At 37.5% G+C, this 19,078-nt stretch overlaps 2 protein-coding genes across 8 annotated transcripts in view; one reads left to right on the plus strand and one right to left on the minus strand.

Annotated features, from left to right (window-relative positions):
• The first annotated feature begins 432 nt into the window (after positions 1-432).
• On the plus strand, positions 433-8,590 carry LOC128234300 (uncharacterized). Of its 2 annotated transcripts, none has more exons than XM_052948466.1 (4): positions 433-505; positions 4,416-4,602; positions 4,882-4,984; positions 8,119-8,590. In XM_052948466.1, the coding sequence occupies exons 2-4, from the start codon at positions 4,442-4,444 to the stop codon at positions 8,446-8,448; spliced, it is 594 nt and encodes a 197-aa protein (XP_052804426.1). In that variant the 5' UTR covers positions 433-505; positions 4,416-4,441; the 3' UTR covers positions 8,449-8,590. The 2 variants fall into 2 exon arrangements, with proteins under 2 accessions (XP_052804426.1, XP_052804424.1); XM_052948464.1 differs by having other exon boundaries at positions 473-566.
• A 745-nt stretch (positions 8,591-9,335) lies between these two features.
• The window catches only part of LOC128234290 (phospholipid transfer protein C2CD2L-like), a 49,046-nt gene continuing 39,303 nt past the window's right edge, over positions 9,336-19,078 (minus strand). For 3 of the 6 annotated variants that reach the window (XM_052948448.1, XM_052948451.1, XM_052948453.1), the window contains 2 exons: positions 18,774-18,908; positions 9,336-13,201 (listed from right to left, as the gene is read on the minus strand). In XM_052948448.1, the coding sequence (XP_052804408.1) occupies positions 12,954-13,201; positions 18,774-18,908 (383 nt within the window). In that variant the 3' untranslated portion in view covers positions 9,336-12,953. Of the gene's footprint in view, positions 13,202-16,878; positions 16,945-18,773; positions 18,909-19,078 lie in introns of all 6 variants that reach the window. The other 3 variants (XM_052948452.1, XM_052948454.1, XM_052948450.1) reach the window with 2 other exon arrangements.

The raw sequence follows: 19,078 nt of genomic DNA on the forward strand, positions 1-19,078 counted from the left end.
ATTGGGTAAATTATTACCACGTAGCTATCTATTAAAACAAAAAAAGACATTCAAAAAAGTTTATGCTTGTTGTTTTTATCGGAAAAATGGCTATTTAAAGCATCTATTATATTTGAAGCTTTGAGTTTCTAATTCAAACAGCTATTAATTTCTTTATTCATCTAAGAACATAAGGAAATACCTCACCCAGAATACGGAGTGCCCCTTTAACTATACTTCGTTTCAACATAGAACATTTTCCTTTCAATATGAAATAAGCCAAAAGCTACCGCACTCCAATATATATAATACATACTATTGGCGTTTTCTTAAAATCATTTGGGTTTTTTCAATTAACGCGTCCAATACATACAACAGGGGCAAATTTACCCCAGTGGCAAATACTCGTCATATAACTTAACGCTTCACGGTGCGGAACGTCCCTGTTACATGCAGATACGTAATTTTACTTAAAGCTAAATTCCCCCAACACCCGGATGCTTATTATAGAAAAATCCACGTTTTCGTAAGTATTTCCACTTTCATTACAGGCCGACTTACAAAAACACTGAGTTTCAAACGCACTGGTAAGTGGCAAACTAGTTAGAATCATTTAAAGTGAAAATGATGATAATTATGTATTATATGTTAACGAACATTGCCTGTTCTACATTGATCCATGCTCTGGTGCACATATTTACATCCAGAACAATATGCTATCTTGCTGCTCGGAGTATAATTGGGATTGTACATGATTAACCACACGCAACCTTCCAATCACTTCTTAAAATGAACAAATTAAGCCAAACAGCCAGTAAGACTTGGAGGCATTTAATAGTCGTGGTTAGAGCTCGTGGTCAGCAGAATGTCTGATGGAAGCATTTAATATTCGTGGTTAGAGCTCGTGGTCAGCAGAATGTCTAATGGAGGCATTTAATATTCGTGTATAGAGCTCGTGGTCAGCAGAATGTCTAATGGAGGCATTTAATATTCGTGGTTAGAGCTCGTGGTCAGCAGAATGTCGAATGGAGGCATTTAATATTCGTGTATAGAGCTCGTGGTCAGCAGAATGTCTAATGGAGGCATTTAATATTCGTGGTTAGAGCTCGTGGTCAGCAGAATGTCTAATGGAGGCATTTAATATTCGTGTATAGAGCTCGTGGTCAGCAGAATGTCTAATGGAGGCATTTAATATTCGTGTATAGAGCTCGTGGTCAGCAGAATGTCTAATGTGTGCATTTTTAATATTCGTGGTTAGAGCTCGTGGTCAGCAGAATGTCTAATGGAGGCATTTATTATTCGTGTATAGAGCTCGTGGTCAGCAGAATGTCTAATGGAGGCATTTAATATTCGTGTATAGAGCTCGTGGTCAGCAGAATGTCTAATGGAGGCATTTAATATTCGTGTATAGAGCTCGTGGTCAGCAGAATGTCAAATGGAGGCATTTGATATTCGTGGTTAGAGCTCGTGGTCAGCAGAATGTCAAATGGAGGCATTTATTATTCGTGTATAGAGCTCGTGGTCAGCAGAATGTCTAATGGAGGCATTTATTATTCGTGTATAGAGCTCGTGGTCAGCAGAATGTCTAATGATTGGCATTTAATATTCGTGTATAGAGCTCGTGGTCAGCAGAATGTCTAATGGAGGCATTTAATATTCGTGTATAGAGCTCGTGGTCAGCAGAATGTCTAATGGAGGCATTTAATATTCGTGTATAGAGCTCGTGGTCAGCAGAATGTCTAATGGAGGCATTAAATATTCGTGTATAGAGCTCGTGGTCAGCAGAATGTCTAATGCCGCGATAGGATCGATCATTCAAATTCATTATGCCAAACTGATGTTATGTAAAGTATCATCTTGGGCCTTCGGAAAAAATGAAAAAGCAAACTATCAAAGACCTTATAGAGGTTTAAGATAAACCTTATTTTAGTTGTGTGAGCCTGCAAGAGTATAGATTACTCTTTCAGATTTACATTGCCTGGTTGCTTTTCCATGTAATAGTTAGATGACATGAAGTAACATCTTAATGATTAAGAATGGGCGGTGTGAGCGTAGCAAACGAGCCCTTCTTAATTATTCAGATTTTATTTCAGGTCATCTAACTAGCTTAGAGTACAACCTCATTGGCTGACAAATTGTCAACGCAAAATCTGACAAGGAGTGTACATTCGATGACTATTTTAACACCCTTGAATTAAAGTTTAACTTCTAAATGATTAAGCCTAGTACTTTGATGATTGCCAATTTGCCATATCTTTGACTGTACATGTAGACTGTATTCTAAATATCTGATAAATTGAATAGGGGACGAATAAGAATACCATTTTTTAATAATAACATTATTAAGTGTTAAATGTTATATTATATGAATGTATTTATTTCTAGCTTTATATCGATGTATAAAATTTGATAAAAATACCATTTTAAATAATGAAATTATGACGACTTTTGTAAAGGCACTCACTCGATACTGCACCCTGTACATCATTTAGCGTGTGTCGATTTCTATTGAATAAGTGTTATCATTAATCAAATCAACTGACGACAACGGCTAAATATATTTTGCTCTTTTTTTTCTCGATAATTGTTTTTGTGGCTGGTATGCTGGTATGGAAATTGGAACAAGAAACTAAATATAGAATCGATATGGTATGGTTTTGTTAAAAGTACATGTAAATTAGAATCTATATTCAAAGTCCGCTTGGTGCCCTGTCTAAAACCTGAGGAATCAAACAACCGACACTCCCCTTGCTGCCTTTCCTATTTCCCCAAATCTATACCACATATCACTTCCTTCGGGCGCCCTTTCCTAAGCTTAAGTAGTCTTCATCCCCACACATCCTTGGGGCCCTTCCATAATCCTGATGAATCTATATCCCAATATACCCCTTGGCGCCATTTCCAAGGCATGGGGAATGTATGTCTTCAACATACCCATTGGCGCCCTTTCCAATGCCTGGGGAATCTATGTACTCAACAAACCCCTTGGAGGCCTTTCCAAAGCCTGACAAATTTTTATCCTTAACATACTCCTTGGCGCCCTTTCCAAGGCCTGGGTAATCTATATATCCTTAATATACCCCTTGGCGCCCTTTCCAAGGCCTGGGGAATCTATGTCCTCAACATACCCATTGGTGCCCATTCCAAAGCCTGTGGAATCTATGTACACAAACATCACCCTTGGAGCCCTTTCCAAAGCCTGGGGAATCTTTATCATTAACATACTCCTTGGCGCCCTTTCCAAGGCCTGGGGAATCTTTATCATTAACATACTCCTTGGCGCCCTTTCCAAAGCCTGGGGAATCTTTATCATTAACATACTCCTTGGCGCCCTTTCCAAGGCCTGGGGAATCTATATCCTTAACATACCCATTGGCGCCCTTTCCAAGGCCTGGGGAATCTATATCCTTAACATACCCCTTGGCGCCCTTTCTAAAGCCTGAAGAACCCATATCCTCAACAAATCCCTTGGTGCCCTTTCTAAAGCCTGGGCAATCTATATCCTCAACAAACCCCTTGGTGCCCTTTCTAAAGCCTGGGCAATCTATATCCTCAACAAACCCCTTGGTGCCCTTTCTAAAGCCTGGGGAATCTATATCCTTAACGTACCCCTTGGTGCTCTTTCCAAGGCCTGGGTAATCTATATCCTTAACATACACATTGGCGCCCTTTCTAAAGCCTGGGGAATCTATATCTTTAACATACCCCTTGGCGCCCTATCCATGGCCTGGAGAATCTATGTCTTTAACATAACCCTTGGCGCCCTTTCCAAGGCCAGGTGAATCTATGTCCTCAACATACCCACTGGCGCCCTTTCCAAAGCCTGGGGAATCTATGTACTCAACAAACCCCTTGGAGGCCTTTCCAAAGCCTGACAAATTTTTATCCTTAACATACTCCTTGGCGCCCTTTCTAAAGCCTGGAGAATCTATATCCTCAACATACCCCTTGGCGCCTTTTCTAAAGCCTGGAGAATCTATATCCTTAACATACCCCTTGGTGCCCTTTCCGAGGCCTGAGGAATCTATATCCTTAACATACCCCTTGGTGCCCTTTCTAAAGCCTGAGTAATCTATATCCTTAACATACCCCTTGGTGCCCTTTCTAAAGCCTGAGTAATCTATATCCTTAACATACCCCTTGGTGCCCTTTCTAAAGCCTGAGTAATCTATACCCCCAACAAACCCCTTGGTGCCCTTTCTAAAGCCTGAGCAATCTATATCCTCAAATTATCCCTTGGTGCCCTTTCTAAAGCCTGAGTAATCTATATCCTTAACAAACCCCTTGGTAATATGTATAAGTGAAAATCCCCGAATGACGCCTTCTCTCCCTTTCTGCGGTCTATGCACCAACCAAAGTAGTAGTTCGGTAGGAACGTGAACCTTAGCAAGCACTCTGTGGATCATAGGTACAATCCTTTTACTCTTAATTCAAAGATACGTTGGATTCACCATAACTCCCCATGGCGGCCCTTCTCCGATCCACTGACCAGAGCCTAAAGGAATTCGGCAGAAACGTGACCATCAGTGAGCATCCCCTGGCGCGCCTCATGTACTACTTTGACTGCATATGCGCTGTCATGGACGTCGACAAGATGGAATATGAGGGCATTGACAGCTTAAGGTGGGTATTTAAATATTCTCAATTTTAGATGATTTGGCTTTAATCATGTTCATTATTTTTAACTGTCACGTACTATATGTCATCATAAACGTTAATACGGCGGACACTGTTGCCAGTGTTGAGGTTTGAAGTATGTATCACCTCCATGGTTATGGCAAAATTAAGATGTTTTGAGTAGAATATGTCCATGGTGAGCATTTTATCAATGTCTACATCGCAGTTCAAAATATACGGTTGCTGCAGTGTGTACACTGTATAAATAAGTATCGTCATTTACAGGAAATACCATGAATTTGAGACGCTAGAAGAAGATGACATTGATAATCTTGTGAAACTTTGCTACGAATTATCACCAAAGGCGCTGGAAAACGCAATATTTCAGGTCAGGTGCTGTCATAGCTTTATTCATAAACACAGAGGATTAGCTTAACCTGATAGAAAGGGTACCATTTCCAGGGGCGGACCCAGGAATTGACGTTAGGGGGGGGGGGGGGCGTTACTTTGGGGCACAAACGTTTGGCAATCGCACCTCCCTCAGAACCGGAATATAAATGGTTTAACATGTTGGCAGGTTAGTATTCTCAAAGCAAGAGCGCAGACAAAAAAAACTGAAGCAAAAACACTAGCGGGGTTAGGCCATATGGAGGGCAATTGGCTTGGGCAATCCTTAGCTCCAAGACCATGCATTGCGGCCTTATCATGGGCAATGGGCTAAGGCAATCCTTAGCTCCAAGACCATGCATTGAGGCCATATCGTGGGCAATGCTCTTGGGCAATCCTCAACTCTGAAACCATCCATTGAGGCCATATCGTGGGTAATGGGCTTGAACAATCCTTAACTCCAAGACCATCCATTGAGGCCATATCGTTGGCAATGGGCTTGGGCAATCCTCAACTCCAAGACCATCCATTGAGGCCATATCGTTGGCAATGGGCTTGGGCAATCCTTAACTCCAAGACCATCCATTGAGGCCATATCGTTGGCAATGGGCTTGGGCAATCCTCAACTCTTAAACCATGCATTGAGGCCATATCGTTGGCAATGGGCTTGGGCAATCCTTAACTCTGAAACCATGCACTGAGGCCATATCGTGGGCAATTGGCTTGGGCAATCCTTAACTCTGAAACCATGCATTGATGCCATATCGTGGGCAATGGGTTCGGGCAATCCTTAACTCTGAAACCATGCATTGAGGCCATACCGTGGACAATGGGCTTAGGCAATCCTTAACTCCAAGACCATGCATTGAGGCCATATCTTGGGCAATGGGCTTAGGCAATCCTTAACTCCAAGACCATGCATTGAGGCCATATCTTTGGCAATGGGCTTAGGCAATCCTTAACTCCAAGACCATGCATTGAGGCCATATCTTGGGCAATGGGCTTAGGCAATCCTTAACTCCAAGACCATGCATTGAGGCCATATCTTGGGCAATGGGCTTAGGCAATCCTTAACTCCAAGACCATGCACTGAGGCCATATCTTGGGCAATCCTTAACTTTGAAACAATGCATTGAGGCCATATCGTGGGCAATGGGCTTGAGCAATCCTTAACCCCGAAACCATGCATTGAGGCCATATCGTGGGCAATTGGCTTGAGCAATCCTTAACCCCGAAACCATGCATTGAGGCCATATCGTGGGCAATGGGCTTGGGCAATCCTTAACCCCGAAACCATGCATTGAGGCCATATCCTGGGCAATTGGCTTGGGCAATCCTAAACCCCGAAACCATGCATTGAGGCCATATCGTGGGCAATTGGCTTGGGCAATCCTTAACCCCGAAACCATGCATTGAGGCCATATCGTGGGCAATTGGCTTGGGCAATCCTTAACTCCAAGACCATGCATTGAGGCCATATTGTGGGCAATTGGCTTGGGCAATCCTTAACTCCAAGACCATGCATTGAGACCATATCTTGGGCAATGGGCTTGAGCAATCCTTAACTCCAAGACCATGCATTGAGGCCATATCGTGGGCAATGGGCTTGAACAATCCTTAACTCCAAGACCATGCATTGAGGCCATATCGTGGGCAATGGGCTTGAGCAATCCTTAACTCCAAGACCATGCATTGAGGCCATATCGTGGGCAATTGGCTTGAGCAATCCTTAACTCTGAAACCATGCATTGAGGCCATGTCGTGGGCAATGGGCTTGGGCAATCCGTAACCCCGAAACCATGCATTGAGGCCATGTCGTGGGCAATTGGCTTGAGCAATCCTAAACCCCGAAACCATGCATTGAGGCCATATCGTGGGCAATTGGCTTGGGCAATCCTTAACCCCGAAACCATGCATTGAGGCCATATCGTGGGCAATTGGCTTGGGCAATCCTTAACTCCAAGACATGCATTGAGGCCATATCGTGGGCAATGGGCTTGGGCAATCCTTAACCCCGAAACCATGCATTGAGGCCATATCGTGGGCAATGGGCTTGGGCAATCCTTAACCCCGAAACCATGCATTGAGGCCATATCGTGGGCAATGGGCTTGGGCAATCCTTAACCCCGAAACCATGCATTGAGACCATATCTTGGGCAATGGGCTTGAGCTATCCTTAACTCCAAGACCATGCATTGAGGCCATATCGTGGGCAATGGGCTTGAACAATCCTTAACTCCAAGACCATGCATTGACAACATATCATGGGCAATGGGCTTGAACAATCCTTAACTCCAAGACCATGCATTGAGGCCATATCGTGGGCAATGGGCTTGAACAATCCTTAACTCCAAGACCATGCATTGAGAACATATCGTGGGCAATGGGCTTGAACAATCCTTAACTCCAAGACCATGCATTGAGGCCATATCGTGGGCAATGGGCTTGAACAATCCTTAACTCCAAGACCATGCATTGAGAACATATCGTGGGCAATGGGCTTGAACAATCCTTAACTCCAAGACCATGCATTGAGAACATATCGTGGGCAATGGGCTTGAACAATCCTTAACTCCAAGACCATGCATTGAGAACATATCGTGGGCAATGGGCTTGAACAATCCTTAACTCCAAGACCATGCATTGACAACATATCGTGGGCAATGGGCTTGAGCAATCCTTAACTCTAAGACCATGCATTGAGGCCATATCGTGGGCAATGGGCTTGAACAATCCTTAACTCCAAGACCATGCATTGAGGCCATATCGTGGGCAAATTGGCAGAGGCAGACCTTAACAGAAACCACAGGCTCAGGCGTTATCGTGTCCATTTTGCACAGACATCCATAACTTTGAAACCATGTGCACTGAGGTTTAAACTGGTTTTAGGAAGCCAACCTTGCACAATTTTTCTAGAGTTTTGAGTAATTCTACAGACAGCATGTACAGTTATATATGGTTTCCAAAACTAGTCAGAGTAACAGATCTTGTCATGGCCCAAGTCTTTGTTTCTTTATGAAACAATATAGACTATCGCTTACTTCATATAAAAATTATAAATGCAATTTTTTGGAGTGATGCATGTATGCCTCTTGTTTCTCTATACAAACAAATAAAACATATTTTTTTAAACAGGATGATGGCATGTGTGAAGACTCAAATAACAACTTCTTCGAACTCAAAACTGTTCGGAACAATTTCCTTGTTTCTGAGAGCGTTTTGATTGGAGGCATAGAAATGGATGTAAAAAAGGTCATGACGTACAAAATCTGCTGGCTCATGAAAAACTGGGTCAGACCCATGGACTACTTTGCCGCTAGGTTAATCCGGATCAGTTCTGGTCAAACAAGTCTACCGGGATATGGCAATGGAGGTTTTGAAAAACATGTGGTCCAAGAGGAATCTTCAGTTCCTGGTAAAAAGCCTTCAAAGAAGAAAGGCAAACTATTTGGGAGCATGAAGTGAGGACTTTGATGCTGTTGTTGTTATTAATTATCTTTTATGTGACAATTAATAACTGTAAACCATAAATTTACTTGATGACAGGAATATATCATGTATCTTATTTATATTATCAACAAGGGGCTATGCGAAATGTCAAACTATAGCCGATTGTTTTTAATTTGACAATAGCATTTTTTCAATAGGATGAATGGTTAGTGGGCAGTAATTAAAAATTATGACAGGGATTTTTTCCCCCTAAGATTTGAGCTAGTGACCTTGCTTGTGCCAGGAGGTGACCTGTATTCATAATAGTCCAAGACAACATGCAGACAAATATTCTAACCATCTTAACAATTTGATAATTTTTTTTAAATAAATGACATTGAATAAAAAACTTGGAATACAGAATTGATAACAACATCGGCCTGCCAGCCTGCCTGCACGTGCAACCCGTCCATCCACCGGTTCATGCCATTGATTGAAAAATACGGCTAAAATTAAACATTAAGTGTTGTACTCATTACCAAAGCAAGCAATCAAATAACCAATTGTTCAGAACTTTGTTAATGTTAACAGTATGATTAAAAACATTGTTGTTAACTTTTAACAGGAAATATTTCATTATCTTCTCACATATTTAAATAAAAAAAGTACTTTGCAAACAAATATCTCATATCTTGTTAGAAATACAGCAGATCACAAGTGTATCCATTAAACTTGCAAAACAGTAACAACTTGAAAGTTAACGACAATGGCCGTTAACAATGTTGTTGACTTAAACAAAGTTTCTGAACTATCGGCTCGATGTGGTACTCTCTGTTTTACTCAATCTGAGAAGCAATATTTCTAAATTTTAAGCAAGGGACATGGAGTTTTCCTTCCGAGGAACATATACCACAACTAACAAAGAAATTGTTTGTTAAACAACAATTTTATTCAATGTCATGCTAGTGAATTGTTCTAATGCATTGTAATCTCATTTTCCTCTTTCTCATTCATTTTATCCAACACATGCAGTCCTATAAATAGATGATAAAACATAAACTTTGCAATTCTTTCTAAATCATTTCAAATATCTTTCAAAAATTTACTGAAAACTCATCTGAACTCTGTACAAACTCCAAATAAATATCTTACATAACGTACAAAACAGAAGATCTTATGAGATAATTCTTCAAGATATGTTATAAACACTCATACAATTCTTCATAGGACTTTCCTGTTCTCACAAAAGATTAAATGAACAATCTTGAAGATCAGTAAAACACCTAAAAACTACTTAATAACAAAAGCGATACTAAAAGGAAAATATCATAACAAGGGTAACATTGACAAAAGTGCCATAACTCCGCCATACATGGCATTATACACAATAAAATTATCAAATACAATTAGAGGACATACAAAAAAAGATGTTTGGCATTTTTAAATAAATAACACCAAATACAACAAAAATATAAACTAATATGAAACACTGAAAGAGACAGACTTAAGTTGAACAACTTCACAACCATCCCTCTATCTATGATAATCAGACTCAAAAAACAACAACAACCTGCAACTTCATCTTTAATCAAAAATCAAATTAACAAAACGACAGGAGAGATTTGTCCTTGCCTGCATATATATTGCCTCTAACAAACGAAACAGAGGAACATTTAATGCCAAACTAGCAGGGAAAATCCATCCAACAAGAAACCCCGAACAATCAATTTGTTGTATATTGGCACAACACATCAGAGAACAATAGCTTCTTTTCTGATGAACCATTGCCTTTTGGCAATAGCCTTCTTTGCCTCATTCACTAACACACATTTCAAACTTCGATAACAAAAAAGGAAATAATCACTGACAATTTTCGCAACAATGCAAGGAACAATCATAGCCACTATTCAAAACAAATTAGGGAACAACCATTGCCAATTTCCATAACAAATGAAGGAAAAAATTCATTGCATTTTCTTTAACAAGGTATGGAACAATTAATTGCCAATTCCCATAACACAGTAGGAAACATCCATTGCCAATTCCCATAACACAGTAGGAAACATCCATTGCCAATTTCCATAACAAGGTAGAGGACACGCATTGCCAATTTCCATAACAAAATTTAAAAACATTAATTGCCAAGTTCCAGAACATACATTACAAAGTTCCAATACAAGGCAGTGGACATTCATTGCCAATTTCGATAACAAAGTTTGAAACATTAATTGCCACTTTCCAGAACATACATAACCAATTTCCATAACAAGGTAGGGGACATTCATTTCCAATTTCCATAACAAAGTTTGAAATATTAATTTCCACTTTCCAGAACATACATAACCAATTTCCATAACATTCATTGCTAACTCACCAAAAGCATGACAAGAACATCTAAAGTATTGCACAGAGGTAGTTAAGACATTCTCTCCTTAAATCATGTATTTCATGCTCATTATGAAACAAATATTTCCAAACATGTCCATATATTTCCACACCTTTCAACACATGTCTACATATTTCACACATATTTCCACACATGTATACATATTTCTACACATATTTCCACACATGTATAGATATTTCAACACATATTTCCACACATATTCCCACACACATTTCCAAGCAGTAAGCAGATTCAAGCAATCAGTCATTATGATAAAATAAATTGAAATACAATATACAATTGAGTCTTGAATGATATTTTCTCAACAAAGTTATTTGATGAATATACTTTAAACAAATTGCAGATATTTCATAAAAGATTTAACTTTCACTAATAGAATTGTATAATGGTGTAATTGTTGTTATCTGATGTGCTTACACAGTCAATACAATAACAATGCATTTGTTCTTCTTCAATAGGTGGTGCATACAAATGAGGACATTGCTCTGCATAAACTAAGAGTCTTGAAACTGCAAAGTATTACATTCACCCATCATTCAATCTCTAGCACACAACAGCAGCAGTATCTACACCATCAGAGGTACACGTTTTCAAGTAGATAAGGATATCAAATAGGCCAAAATTACAAAAGCGCAACATTTGTCAAGAGACAAAGACAATCATTTAAAACAAACTCTAGTTCATTTACTATATCTACATTATAAAGATTTACATTGAAAACATCCATGTTTTTATGATTAAATTAGGTTAATCTCACTCTATAATAGAGTACAATATTTCATCTCCTTACAAACAAGACTTATAAACTCAATTACAAACACAAAGTTTTGGAAAACAATGTCTTAACAACATGAAAATAAATAAATTCTACATGATGTAATATGTACAAAGTCTGTTCATGGCAGCAAAAGAATAATATAAAACATTCAGGTGAATTGTTCCATGGTGAATGAACACTTTATGCTTTGCAAATATATTAACTTTGCACCGTAAAATGAGAATTTAATACATTATTATGAAACAATACTTGAGGAGTTTTATGGCAAGGAAATTGTTTGTTCTCTATAATATCACATACTGTTCCAAGGTGCACATATTTTTACATGTTCTTTGAAATTCAGTAAATTACTCATGAAACATGGTTGTCAGAAAACGGGGTCAACTGTTTAAACCCTCTGATTCTCTAATTTCTCATTTGGCAGGAATTACAAGTCAATTTTCAAAGATCTTTATGTCTGGAAAATAGTTTAATAGTTATGAGTTGAAAAGACAACAAAAACAATACATACATTTTTATGTTTGTTTTCAAAAAATTAAAGCTAAATTATATGATCTTTGGTTTGTTTTTAGGCTACCTACCATACTGGCTGATGTGATTTTTCTTGCAAATCATTATTTCAATATTTTTTATGTTTAAGAGTGGACCTGTAGCCCGTAAAGTGATGCTGAGTCGTAAACTGACACGCAGGAAAATAATCTAAAACACCTTTCACCCTTCCTCATATCTATAGTTTAAAATCTTCATGAAATAATCCCAAACACTCAGTGGATTATGCATGGTTTCTTCTGATGTATTTGACCTGCTATAAGTAGGTTTTGAGACTGTTAATACTTCTATTACTCTTTTTACAAGACCTTTACAGTCTTGATATTTATGTCTGGTTGTATATCAGCTAGCCACCTTTTTATGATTATTCGACATACAGATTATGCAAAAACATGTAAACTCAATACCATTCAAAATGACCACTTGACAAATGAGCTATATCTCATCTAGTTAATGTGCATAATAGAGTAATGTCATGATGCTAATCTCTGACGCAGTGATCTCCCGCTATTCACCATTTAAGATATTATTTAACTTTAACTTGCCATTTTTTGTTTGTTTAATCTTTTAATAATAAATGAATGTTTGATATTTCAAAGTTAATAGCTATATATCTATAACCATTTTTTCAAGAATTGAATGCATTCTTTCTCATTTTAGTCATGTAATATGTGTACAACAGCGGGAAGTAGCCACTGCGTGGAGATTGACATTATACATGTACTCGATCAATAAATGCACATAATAATATGTTTTTGTTTTTTTCCAAAATGTACTAAGGCATTATAACAATTTTATTTATGACTCTCATAAAATCACAGTGTCATGCTGACTAGTGTTATGTGACCTAGTTAACGACCCCTCACGAGACGGGCCCTGTGACTGTTGACGAGACTGGCGAGACAAAGAACTTTCCCGGGACTGGTCTCCACGCCCGACTGAACGTTTACGACTACGACGGAACAACTTTTTCAAGCTACCACCTAGGGAGCGAGATTTCTTGAGATTTGTAGACTGTTCTTGCTCCTTTTTTACTCGATGTAGGTCGATATCATCTGAAAGAAGAAAGAGCAGGTTATTTATATATGCTTAATAATAATCACAATAAAAGTTTGTTTTGATACAATAGTCAATCATTTGTAAAATTCCACCTTGGATCCCATGTTAAGAATATGATTTTTTTAATTCCTTAAAGTTCCTATCCTTATGATTTGAAGCTTACGAAAGCAGCTATTAAATCAATCACTCAACACTACATATTTAGTTATAACCATCTGTAAAATTAATATGAGGTAAGACAACTATATACAGACTAAAAAATCTATAACATCCACAAAGTAAAGTTTTCCACAACTATCAAAATTAATGCCTTGAGTTATGAAAACCAGTAAACAACATATAAGTAAACTAATGAATGTAATGTTGTTTAACAAAACCAGGCAACGTTGTATAAAAATTACATGTATAACTTATTATTTCAATTTTCAAAGAAGATCAAGCAAAATTTAAACATCAGCCCTTGAATCTTTCCTACAAAGATCTGTGTAAACATGGCATCATGTACTCCTGTAAATGAAAGAAACTGTCAAATATGTCATGTTATTGAAGATGAATTCCATTTCTTATTAGAATGTTCGTTATACAGTGATTTAAGATTTCTTTAGCAAGTTATAGCAAGTACCAATATAACTACTTGTAGACAAGCTGTTTATGCAGTTCCTACATTCAGGACTGATATGTCATTTTAACACATGCAATTTGGTAGCAGTATCTATGTTTTAATAATAGCCCAATAAGTAAATAATAGCCCAATAAGTAAATGCTGCTGAGTCCTATTCACACTCAGGGTTTGACATAGTTTTTGACCCAAGATTACCCATATTCACACTCAGGGTTTGACATAGTTTTTGACCCAAGATTACCCATATTCACACTCAGGGTTTGACATAGTTTTTGACCCAAGATTACCCATATTCACACTCAGGGTTTGACATAGTTTTTGACCCAAGATTACCCATATTCACACTCAGGGTTTGACATAGTTTTTGACCCAAGATTACCCATATTCACACTCAGGGTTTGACATAGTTTTTGACCCAAGATTACCCATATTCACACTCAGGGTTTGACATAGTTTTTGACCCAAGATTACCCATATTCACACTCAGGGTTTGACATAGTTTTTGACCCAAGATTACCCATATTCACACTCAGGGTTTGACATAGTTTTTGACCCAAGATTACCCATATTCACACTCAGGGTTTGACATAGTTTTTGACCCAAGATTACCCATATTCACACTCAGGGTTTGACATAGTTTTTGACCCAAGATTACCCATATTCACACTCAGGGTTTGACATAGTTTTTGACCCAAGATTACCCATATTTACCTTCATGGTTTGACATAGTTTTTGACCCAAGTTTACCCATATTCACACTCAGGGTTTGACATAGTTTTTGACCCAAGATTACCCATATTCACACTCAGGGTTTGACATAGTTTTTGACCCAAGATTACCCATATTCACACTCAGGGTTTGACATAGTTTTTGACCCAAGATTACCCATATTCACACTCAGGGTTTGACATAGTTTTTGACCCAAGATTACCCATATTCACACTCAGGGTTTGACATAGTTTTTGACCCAAGATTACCCATATTCACACTCAGGGTTTGACATAGTTTTTGACCCAAGATTACCCATATTCACACTCAGGGTTTGACATAGTTTTTGACCCAAGATTACCCATATTCACACTCAGGGTTTGACATAGTTTTTGACCCAAGATTACCCATATTCACACTCAGGGTTTGACATAGTTTTTGACCCAAGATTACCCATATTCACACTCAGGGTTTGACATAGTTTTTGACCCAAGATTACCCATATTCACACTCAGGGTTTGACATAGTTTTTGACCCAAGATTACCCATATTCACACTCAGGGTTTGACATAGTTTTTGACCCAAGATTACCCATATTCACACTCAGGGTTTGACATAGTTTTGACCCAAGATTACCCATATTCACACTCAGGGTTTGACATAGTTTTGACCCAAGATTACCCATACACTTACATTGGTCTTAAATATCATACTGAGAAGTATTCTGACAATGACACACACAAAAAAACAACTTTAACGTAAAATTTAATGACACAGAAAAATAATATATCTATCTATTTATTTCCTCCTTTTATACTTATGGGTCTACCACCTTTATCCTTGTGCATTAAGAACAAACTATGAAACAATGTATTACCGGAGTGACAGATGCAATGCCAGATAAGCAACAAAGAGATACAGACAACACAGTGTACCTTTCTTACTGTTGGAGGTGCCGTCATGGGATAATCTTCTATAGTCTTTGTAAGCAAGCGAGGAATGAGGAAATATATGTCAATAATAGTGTGTAATGACTGCATGGAATGTATGTTTATGGGTAACATATAAATGTTTTCTTTACTTCTATGACATCAGTATGATTTTCAGTATGTAAGTTGTTTCACTGGCAGCAGTTCACAATGTCAGTGCTCTGGGTCAAAAATGACTTAATGGGAAAAGGAAGAAAGTAATTTATAGAATATTACTAAACAATATATGGTCCTCTGAGAACACTAACAAACATATTACTAATAATGGACTATTGTTTATAATGATTCTTTTTAAAATATCTTAAATTGAAAATCTATTAAAAAGTTGTTTTCTCCCTTATATGTGCCAAAACCATGGTACAAAAGCCAAGGGAGATAACACTGACTTTGTGAACTGAACCATAACATTTAACCCTTGCAAAGTCTGTTATTTCCTCAATAAAAGCTGTGTTAGATAAGTAACGAAGCAATGTTGATATGAGGCGCCATATTAAAACAGTGCAATGAAAGAGAAGAGATATAATAAGAAAGAATGTTAGCAAACACACAATATTATTTTTACAGTAAATAGTTCTTCAAAATATGATAGCAAAAGAGCTTTCTTGGTTACATTATACACTAAAATCTGCAATAAATATTTATATAAGCTGTATTAGATTCTGCGCAATGCAAGGTGTGTTTCAAAAGTTATATGAACCATGACAAGCCAGAATGGATAGTGGTATTTTAATATGTTTTGTCATATCAACTATTATTATAATGATATGATAGTGCCTGGCCACTACCACTACTAGTACTAGTGATGCACAGGCAGGCGATGTGCGATTTTCTTCCAAGTGCCGCCTCAAAGACTAATGTTACAGACATTCAAAACATTGCCGTGACCTGTATGACATTGAAAACTTAACACAACATGGGCACCGCAGTTTTTAGAAACTATGATATATCTATATATGCAGTTTTTAGTAATTAGATACTATGATATATCTATTATAGGACCTATATCTGCTAGTTCGCAGTTCATATGATGGTGTCAGACATGTATCAAATATAATTTATACTGCTGGTTCACGGTTTATACGAGGGTGTCAGACATGTATCAAATATATGCTGCTGGTTCGTGGTTCATACAAGGGTGTTATACACGTATCATATATATACTTGTAGCCAAACATTTAGCATTATATCAAGCGTCAGCAAGTACATCTATGTGTATTATATATAAATAACTTACTGCTTGACACTGAAGAGAAGATTTCAATATATTTCAGTTAGAACCACTATATCTCGCAATACTTAGAGAGCATAATAAAGGGCATTAAGATACGTAAAACAGCACCTTTCTGGTTCCTACCTCTGTGAGAAGATATTGATGTCTGTATGGTTGTTAGTGAGAGGTCACTATCTATGGAACACCCGTCTTTTAAAAACAACAATCAAACATTATTCTTAAATGTATTATGTTAGCTTCTGTCTGCATTCACAAACACATGACAATTCGCTGAAAACTGTAAGAGAACTGGTTTATTGAGGTGAGCAAAATATTTGTTAGACCACACCAATTCAAAATTTTGTTCTACAGATTTGGGCTGAACAACATGGAGCAAGCCAGTGAATATGAAATATAATAAAAAAATTAGAAGTTTTCCATTTTGTTTATAAAAAGGAATGAAAGAAGGCAAAATCACTATTTTTTACATTCAGAGACAAATTTATTCCCATATAATTATAATTTATTCTTCTTTCGAGTGTAATCTAGCAAACAACCCACGGAGTATAAATTTTATAGAACAGTCTTCATCGAGTGGACATGTACAGACACATATGGTTACATGTTTTTACCTCGTTAAATGTTACATGACTTTAAAGAAATTTATTTTTGTCATTTTTAAATTTCAAATTAAATAAATAAATAATAAAAATTTAGTCATTTTCTGAAATCTGTTGAGCAAAGTAGCAGTATGGTGTGGTCTTACGATTCAGTTATGAATCTAAACAAACTGGCCAACAGTTCTAAGCTATACAAATACCAAAACTTGTTTTATAACATATCCAATAAACATATTCAAAATAGAACAACTCCATGCTGCAATAACAAATACAGTGTGTGCATAAAACATATTTATAAAACCAACTTCGATACAAAAAACATACATTTTCATAAAACAACAGAAAGGTTTAACCATTAATAGAAAACTTATGTAGAAATAATTTTATTATCAAAGGATAAGAAAAGGAATTGGAATTTAAACGATTGAACCACAGGTGGATGCCAATGCTCACCTCGAGGGGTGAAAGTGAAAAGGTTCTATCTGCTTCTTTATTCTCAGTCACTTAGAACCTTTTCGCTTTCACCCCTCGACCTGTTTCTCTTACTTAAGGGACATAATTCATAAACAATTTTAGCCAGAATTTGGCATTTTAAGTATTGAACCAAGTTTCATGTTACGGTTATCTGCTTGATAGCAGTTGTCCATGCAGCCTCTTATGACACCAGAGGACTATAGACTACCTTTTTTTTTCTCTTTTTTTTTCCATAAAAAGTCAAGCATATAACGAGGTTTCATTACTAAAACAACACTTAACAAGAGTGGCAAATTGTCAAAAGGTACGCCTGTCAAAATTACGATATATTATTTTAAAGTTTGTGAATTTAAGCCATTCAAAAGCCATAATACTGGGTCATTGGGGCACCATTTCTTGTGTTCCTACTGGGCCGAGGTATAAGGGAATAGGAAGTGGACACCACCCAATCCGAACAACTGCAGATGAATCAATAATATGTCGTAAGACAGGCTTATAAAATGCAAAGGTGGGACTAGTACATGTAAAAGAATTGACAAGGCTGGTCTATATCTAAGGTAAAAAGAACTATGTTTACAATACATAACTGCAGAAGCAACATTGCAGCCAGGAAAACATTTATAAATGGGGAATATCTAGAAAAAAACAACTATTTAAAGCCTGTTCTATTACATTAATATATCTGATTTTTCCTCCTTTCAACCATTTCATTTTTTCTTTCTAAAAGGTATCATTCATTTCTGATGAGAAAACCCTAAGGCCATATATATGCAGTCATGTTGCCAGTGTTTTGATTGGTTTAAATCTGTGCAATAATTAAAAAAAATGTCTGCTAGTATTTACAATGTCGATCTCCAAATGTCTGCAGTCATTTCAACCTATTAAAAACCTAGCAATAGAACAGACTGCTACAGCATTCAATCAACCATAACACCACAGCACCACCTTTAGAGTGGGGTCCTGGGGGCTGTAGAAAATTAGAGCCCTCGCGTAGAGAGCTAGAAGCCCGATCTGCACTCAGAGAGCGCTTCTTGGAACGGGAAAATCGCTTCTTTATTCTCGCTGCAAACGATTTCCTCTCTGGAAACCAATGTTAGAACATTGACTCATTGAAGTCCAAGCTTTACACACATGTATAAGGAACGAGTGACACAACTATCTGTGTGTGCAGATGGACAACCGACAGCTCCATCCACTCCTGAGGCTACAGCTGACATATTACACATTTTCCTCACTGATATATTTTATGT

This window comes from Mya arenaria, chromosome 5, assembly GCF_026914265.1.
Source record: "Mya arenaria isolate MELC-2E11 chromosome 5, ASM2691426v1".
NCBI lineage: Eukaryota > Metazoa > Mollusca > Bivalvia > Myida > Myidae > Mya > Mya arenaria.